The sequence below is a fragment of the Rattus rattus genome, chromosome 3, assembly GCF_011064425.1.
Source record: "Rattus rattus isolate New Zealand chromosome 3, Rrattus_CSIRO_v1, whole genome shotgun sequence".
Lineage (NCBI taxonomy): Eukaryota > Metazoa > Chordata > Mammalia > Rodentia > Muridae > Rattus > Rattus rattus.
Window position 1 is genome coordinate 43,459,222 of NC_046156.1, and position 7,544 is coordinate 43,466,765.

The following is a 7,544-nucleotide window of genomic DNA, read 5'->3' on the forward strand; positions in this document are numbered from 1 at the left end:
GAGGAGGAAGAGGGGGGAGGGAGGGGAGAGGAAGGAGGGAGGAGGAGGAGGAGGAGGAGGGAGGAGGAGGAGGGAGGAGGAGGAGGAAGGAGGAAGAGGGAGGGGAGGAGGAGGAGGAGGAGGAGGAGGAGGAGGAGGAGGGGAGGAGGAGGAGGAGGAGGAAGAGGGAGTCACCACACAGTTCTTACTCTGCACACTCACAACTACCCAGTTGTCAGTATCTTCCGTTAGACTGGCTCATTTACCACAATGGCCGAAGCATCCTGACATGTTTTCACTGACTCCATAACTTACACATGGGTTCTCTTGGTGTTGATTATCTTGTAGGTTTGGACAAATTTACAGTGAAGTTTTCCATCATCGAGTACCACACAGAGTAGTTTCCCTGCCCTGTGTTCCATCTCCTCAGTCCCTACCCCCAGATGGCTGGTGAGCTTTTTCCAGCTTGTGACACAGTCGGGATGGTGTAGCATGCGGCCTTTTCAGATGCTTCCTTTGCTTAATAATAAGCATTTCCAGCTTCCTTCGATGTTTTATGTCTTGAAAGATATTGCTCGTCACTGCTGACTGGTGTTCCATTTTCTAGCTGGACTGTGGACTTCATCTTTAGACCGCCTGACCACGGTATTCCCACACCCCTCTCATCTCATCGGAACACGAGCCAAGCTTTGGAGGGATGTCTAGTGATGAGAACAGAATTGAAATTACGACTTGAGCTGAGGCTCACATGTTTTCTGTAGCTAATTACTCATGTCCCACTTTGCCAAGGGGGTGAGGGGCTGAATTTCAATTCAAATGTAAAGTAATTTTCCCCGAAACTGTACTAGAGTATATTTATCGCTGAGAAAAAAAAAAGTCTTGCCTCCAGGATGATTCAGATGGAGATGAAATTTTACTCTAACATTTAGAGGAAAGAAAAAAAAGAAAATAAGAGACAGACAGAGAGAGAGAAAATAAGAGAGAGAGAGAAGAGAGAGAGAGAGAGAGAGAGAGAGAGGGAGATACTTGCTAACCACAGGTTCCTCTGAAAAAAGGTATTTTTCTCTCTTTTACAAGTTAGCAGTTACTGAATAATTCATGAGGCACGGAAAGGCTGTCTTCTCCCTGGGTGATGGATAACTGAGCAGGAGAGCGCTCCAAGTGTGTTTGCCACATCAGCCAGCACTCTTGCTGGAAGCATAGGGTGCGCTCCTCTCCAGCTCAGCTTCTGCTCTTGCAGCCAGGCATCCTCGCTGCTGCTGCTGCTGCTGCTGCTGCCTGCCTGCCTGCCTGCCTGCCTGCCTGCCTGCCTGCCTGCCTGCCCACCCTCCTGGGCTTGCAGCCTACCGCTTGACTTTTTCTCCAATTCTACTACCAGCTGAGGAGACTCCCCACAGCTGCTGGCTCCTGCCTGGGACCATGTGTGCGAATGCTGCACGGGAGAAGCAAGGCGTTTGCTCCTGGCATGGATCCCAGCCCAGTTTCTCCTGTTGACTTCTGGACCACAGATGCAGCTGCTGAGGAGGTATTTCCTGGCGTCTCTCCCTCCGCTATCACCAGCTAAGGACTGGCCCCAAATCAAGGTACCTTCTACGCCCTCTCCTTGGCGTTTTTCCCAGCTAGGATATCTACACTTTCGGTAAAGAGGGCTCCGGCTGGTATCACACATTCCCAACTCGTGTCTCTCTCTCTCTCTCTCTCTCTCTCTCTCTCTCTCTCTCTCTCCCCCTCCCCCTCCCCCCCTCTCTCTCTCTCTCTCTCTCTCTCTCCCCCCTGGCTGGTATCACATTCCCCAACTCGTCTCTCTCTCTCTCTCTGTCTCTCTCTCTCTCTGTCTCTCTCTCTCTCTCTCTGTCTCTCTCTCTCTCTCTCTCTCTCTCTCTCTCTCTCTGTGTGTGTGTGTGTGTGTGTGTGTGTGTGTGTGTGTGTGTGTGTTTGGAGAAACTGTTCTTGGTATGGACATGACCTTAGGGCTTCCCTGCTGCTCGCCCAGTGTAAAGCGGACCTTCTCTGTCACCGGAGACATCTCTGAGGCAGGCACCTGTCATCTGCCACCCCCGTTCCCTGTTCTCCTTCACCTCCCCCCTCCCCCTCCTCCAGCCCATTATTCGGCTTCAGCCTTTTGTGTCGGTGACAGCGGGCTGAAGAAATGTTTTTGCCCTCCCAGCAGGCAAGTGTCGGGATGGGCCACGCTACACGAAGCCAACGCTAGGGCGCGAGGTGTGAAGAGTTGGCCAGAATGACCAACTCCTCCTCCACTTCGACCTCCACCACCACCGGAGGATCCCTGCTGCTGCTCTGCGAGGAAGAAGAATCGTGGGCGGGCCGGCGGATCCCGGTGTCTCTCCTGTACTCGGGGCTGGCCATCGGGGGCACCCTGGCCAACGGTATGGTCATCTATCTTGTGTCGTCCTTCCGAAAGCTGCAGACCACCAGCAACGCCTTCATCGTGAATGGCTGCGCCGCGGATCTCAGCGTCTGCGCCCTCTGGATGCCACAGGAGGCGGTACTGGGGCTCCTGCCCGCCGGCTCCGCGGAGCCCCCGGGGGACTGGGACAGTGGCGGAGGCAGCTACAGACTGCTCCGGGGCGGGTTGTTGGGCCTCGGGCTCACTGTGTCCCTTCTGTCCCATTGCCTCGTGGCGCTGAACCGCTACTTGCTCATCACCAGGGCGCCTGCCACCTACCAGGTGCTGTACCAGCGGCGCCACACGGCGGGCATGCTGGCACTGTCCTGGGCGCTCGCCTTGGGTCTGGTGTTGTTGCTCCCGCCTTGGGCTCCCAAGCCCGGAGCCGAGCCCCCGCAAGTCCACTACCCCGCGCTCCTGGCGGCGGGAGCGTTGCTGGCACAGACGGCGCTGCTGCTGCACTGCTACCTGGGCATCGTGCGCCGCGTGCGCGTCAGCGTCAAGCGGGTCAGCGTGCTCAACTTCCACCTGCTGCACCAGCTACCGGGCTGCGCCGCCGCCGCCGCCGCCTTCCCCGCCGCCCCGCACGCGCCGGGTCCCGGAGGCGCCGCTCATCCCGCGCAGCCTCAACCCCTGCCGGCCGCCCTGCAGCCTCGCCGGGCGCAGCGGCGTCTCAGCGGTTTGTCTGTGCTGCTGCTCTGCTGCGTCTTCCTGCTGGCCACGCAGCCGCTGGTGTGGGTGAGCCTGGCCAGTGGCTTCTCCCTCCCGGTGCCCTGGGGCGTGCAGGCGGCCAGCTGGCTCCTGTGCTGCGCCCTGTCGGCGCTCAACCCGCTGCTCTACACTTGGAGGAACGAGGAGTTCCGCAGATCAGTGCGTTCAGTTCTGCCCGGCGTCGGGGACGCAGCTGCGGCCGCTGCAGCCGCCACCGCGGTGCCAGCCATGTCCCAGGCGCAACTGGGTACCCGGGCGGCTGGCCAGCATTGGTAACACACCTTTCTTGGAGGGGCTTCCTAAGCTACTTGCCGCACCGCACCACCTCCTTCTTTTGTAAGCTATCCCCGTCCCCTGGGAAGATCCCCGTGGAGAAGATTTTCGTCTTCTTTCCCAGTGCAATACCTGAACCAAGGTCTTCCCCTAAATGGAGCCCGATTGTGTGCGGCCATTTGACTTTTACCTTTTTGTTGCTGTGTTCTAAAGACACCCTTAGGTCCATCCAGACACCCAGATCGCAAGGACTTGTAAACTGGCATTTTAAAAGAACCGGTTAATTTATTTCAAGCTTGCTTTTGAAAAAGAACTTTCATAGCATACAACCCTTCCGACCTCCACCGTCTTACATTCGAAGCGCCTTGAGTGTGTGGGTGTGCATGAGCTAAAGGTAACACCGTGGAGGAACACACTGTGTGTGAGTGTGTGTGTAGACAGTATTCTAACCACGCTTCCTTCTGTTGTAGTTTAGTCTTTGTATATTGACCTCGAAGAGTGAAACCACAGGTGTGTACACGGGCGTGAGTTGCCATTGAGCCCCCAAGCCCTTTATTCTTAAAAGGGTTGGGTTTTTTTTTTCTTTTCTTTTTAAATTGAGTCATTTTTGAAATGAGATCGACTCTCAAGCCAGTGAGGAAACAAACCAAATGTATTATTTTACTCTCCTCTTTATTCCCTTCTAAGGTGGAAAGTTACCGTCGAGTATTAAAGTGGAAAAAAAAAATGTCAAGTTTTGGATGGTCCGAAACCAGAAATGGAATTTTGAAAGCAAAAAAAGGGGGGAGGGGCTATCTATTTTTGGTCGCAGTTTCACATTTTCTAAAGCATGCACACTTCTTGCTACCCTCATTTGTAACCGACTTATTTGCCTCTGAGTGTGATCGCAACTTTGAACATTCTGTACTATAATGGTTGCTAGGGAGGATGACTCCTGTATTCTCTTTAAAATATCTCAATGCTCATGACATAATTAAACACTGATACCGTAATTGCATAGCTAATGTTAGCTGCTATTGCATGCTCCTAGATGCTAGAACTTATCGGGCATGTGGCATACAAAGCAATACCCATTAGACAAGGACATTTTACTTCTTCCAGAAGAAAAGGCCTTTCAGTCATTTGAAAAGAGACTTAGACGAACCTGTGGCTACCTAGAGTTCTTGTCTTGAACTGGTTTGTGAGAAAACTCCCATTCGGGGACTTGATCTCCCCAGTGAAACCAATGGTCAGGATGATACGCTAATACAGTCTGGATCCACAAAGGTATTGTGTACTTTAGGGGTTACACAAGCCACACGTTAGGAAGTAGCACTGTCTTATGTTGTTCATATAATATATATTACAGAAACATTTACTATTATATCATGTCTGTTGAAGATGGAATCATGCAGACAGTTATGCAGGAGAAGATTGGTCCAAACGGGACTCTGTTCTCCAGTGTATCAGTTGAGGTCCGACATCTTCATCTTTGACTTCCTAAATGTGTTTAGATGCATTTATAATGTACAATAACACGCGACATCATTTTGTAAAATTAAACAGGGAAGAAAGTAACAAGAGGCGTAGACCAGTCTGTTAGTCACATAAAATCTGAGGCCAAATAGCCTCGATGAACTGGGTAGTTCAGGAGTGCAGACAGCTTGCTTTGCTGCACTCTTGGACCAAGAATGGTAAGGACGCTTGTATATTTGAAAACATATGGGAGGCACAGGGAAACAGACATTTTGTAGTAAGACAAAATAAAATAAATATGTTTGTCACTAACAGTACATCAGCAGTCATGTCATTAACCAAACTGTGTGCATGTATCATTTTTCTCTTACGGAGATTTTCTTTTTCTGTTTCCAGTTTCCTGGATTCAGATATTGAATTAAAGTTTAGATAATGCTTCTCTTGGCTCTCTCTCTTCTTTCTTGGGTATCTTCTCTCTGTCTGTCTTGAGGATACTGTACCAGAAGACACTGTGTTCCAAAACATGACTGATACAGAGTGACTTCTTTTTTGTTGGCTGTAAGTTTATTTTCAGTTTCTAAAATGCCTTTTTACTTCATATAGTTACATAAGCTCCTTACATTGGTCTGGGAAAAGAAATAGCCATGTTTTCTTTCTGTAAACACTGAGGAATGGGTTATAAAGAGAACAGAGAAGTGGTGATTTTCTAAAGCTCTGTCAACCAGCCACTCTAGATAAGCATTGTTCTTGTTTCTCAAAGATGATGCAAACCAGTTCCCTCTCTGTCCTTACAATGTGCAACATATATAAAGAGCTTTGTGAATGGGAATCTGATACTTTGCCATGTTTCTGGCTAGCGCTCCCAGGCTGGCACTGCGCCACGTGGGAGACCTACTTTTGATTAATTTACTAGTAATTAACTCCACAGGACTGACTCCTTTTAGTTTTAAAGTAGCGCTGACGTATCTAAAAACGCCTAGGCGCTGCCTGCGAGTGTTGGAGTTACTGCTTTGACAAATTAAAGTAATGGAGATTGTGTTCTTATTTAAATGAAACCACATATTATCCACTCAGGAATAAAAAAAAAAATCCTAACTGCTATCCTAGGCTGTCCTAATTTGCTTTTGTGCTTCTTTTTCTTTATGTGCGTGCCTAGTAAGATGTATAACATCTGCCTTCCTTCTGCATGCATTTCAAGGGCTAAATACTAGGACAGAATAGACCCTATCCCCATACTTCCTTCCTTCCACAGTGAAGACTGTCAACAAGCAAGAATTCTGCTTGGTACAAGGACATTTGAGGATGGTATTTCAAGTCAGGTAAATTTCTCTTTGTCTCAGAATTACAGAAAAAGGATTTCCACACTGAAATACTTTTCTTTTACAGAGGATGACCTGCAGCAGAGGAGGGGGGCGGAGGGCAAAGACGTGGTTTCTTTAAACCACTGATAAGGAAAGCCATTGAAAAGATCTACTTGCCAAAAGGGAGCAGTAGAGGACAGCCTTGTCCCTCTGATGATGACTACCCCAGCTGACTTTGGGTCACCTTTATTGCAGAGTCTAGAGGTTCAGGTGGCTCATGCCCAGCTCTAAGGCAATCTTAGTGACTTACAAGTCCATGGCACGATTCTATATAGAAGAACATGGAGGAGCCGGGGCAATGGCTCAGTCAATAAAGTGCTTGCTGTAGAGGCATGAGGACCAGAGTTCAGATCCTTATAATGCATTTAAAAAGCCACACCTGGCATGGTGTGTCTGTAATTCTAGTGCCTGGAAGGCAGAGACAGATGGACTTGCTGGAACTTGGTGGCTAGCCACTTTAGCTGATAGGCGAGTTCCAGATTCCTGAGAGAGAATCTGCCTTATTGGTCTTGCCAAGGCTCGACCCCCTAGTGTAGGGGAATGTCAGGGTGGGGAGGCAGGAAGGGGTGGGTAGATGGGTGGGGGAACACCCTCACATAAGAAGGGGAGGGGGATGAGATAGGGGATTTATGGACGGGGAAACTGGGAAAGGGGATAACATTTGAAATGTAAATAAAAATATAAATATAGGCCTTAGCACATAAAAAAAATAAAGTGGGGGGTGATTGAAGAAGATACTTGATAGCTTTTGACCTCTACATGCACATATTCACACAGACATTGGACTCACATGAATATCACACACACACACACACACACACACACACACACACACACACACACACACACACACACATGGCCATTGAGAAAAACCAGGATGCCCCTTCCTTTAAAGGCCTGTCCTTAATGTTTATGGCTTGTGGGGCAAGAGTGCTGCTGCTCCAGTTGGAGCCCTTGGTCTATGGGATGGTGACCTTTCCTTCGCTGGTGTTTGACCTTATGGAACCTCATGCAAACGTGTGTTGTTTGGCCCACAGCCCACAGTTCTGCCCTATTCCTATCTCAGCCAGATATATTGTCACCTCTGGCGTCTAGTGATGAACATAGAGAAACCAGCACATTCCCTGACAGTGATCGTTGGCTCTTCGGGCAGCAAACTCCTGGGTTCCAGGCACTTTCATCTGTCAAGAGAGATGGACGTTACAGGCTGCCATATGTCCTTGTGAGATGGGTGGTCAGAGGAAGATGGAAGGCCTCCCTTAAAGTGTAAGACTTAATCCGAGTCCCAGTTTCTCTAAGTGCAACTGTGTTTCCAATACTCATTTCCAGATCCTGTCTAACCAGGCAGCCTTGCACGG

At 49.6% G+C, this 7,544-nt stretch overlaps 1 protein-coding gene across 2 annotated transcripts; it reads left to right on the plus strand.

Annotated features, from left to right (window-relative positions):
* Positions 1-1,012: 1,012 nt before the first annotated feature.
* On the plus strand, positions 1,013-5,920 carry Gpr88 (G protein-coupled receptor 88). 2 transcript variants are annotated; one of them, XM_032897434.1, is made up of 2 exons: positions 1,013-1,562; positions 2,147-5,920. In XM_032897434.1, the coding sequence occupies exon 2, from the start codon at positions 2,219-2,221 to the stop codon at positions 3,371-3,373; it is 1,155 nt and encodes a 384-aa protein (XP_032753325.1). In that variant the 5' UTR covers positions 1,013-1,562; positions 2,147-2,218; the 3' UTR covers positions 3,374-5,920. The 2 variants fall into 2 exon arrangements, with proteins under 2 accessions (XP_032753325.1, XP_032753326.1); XM_032897435.1 differs by having other exon boundaries at positions 1,013-1,504; positions 2,150-5,920.
* Positions 5,921-7,544: the final 1,624 nt, after the last annotated feature.

What these genes read in the sequence shown, in the direction of transcription:
- Gpr88 (XM_032897434.1), top strand. Translation starts at nt 2,219, where the DNA reads ATGACCAACTCCTCCTCCACTTCGACCTCCACCACCACCGGAGGATCC.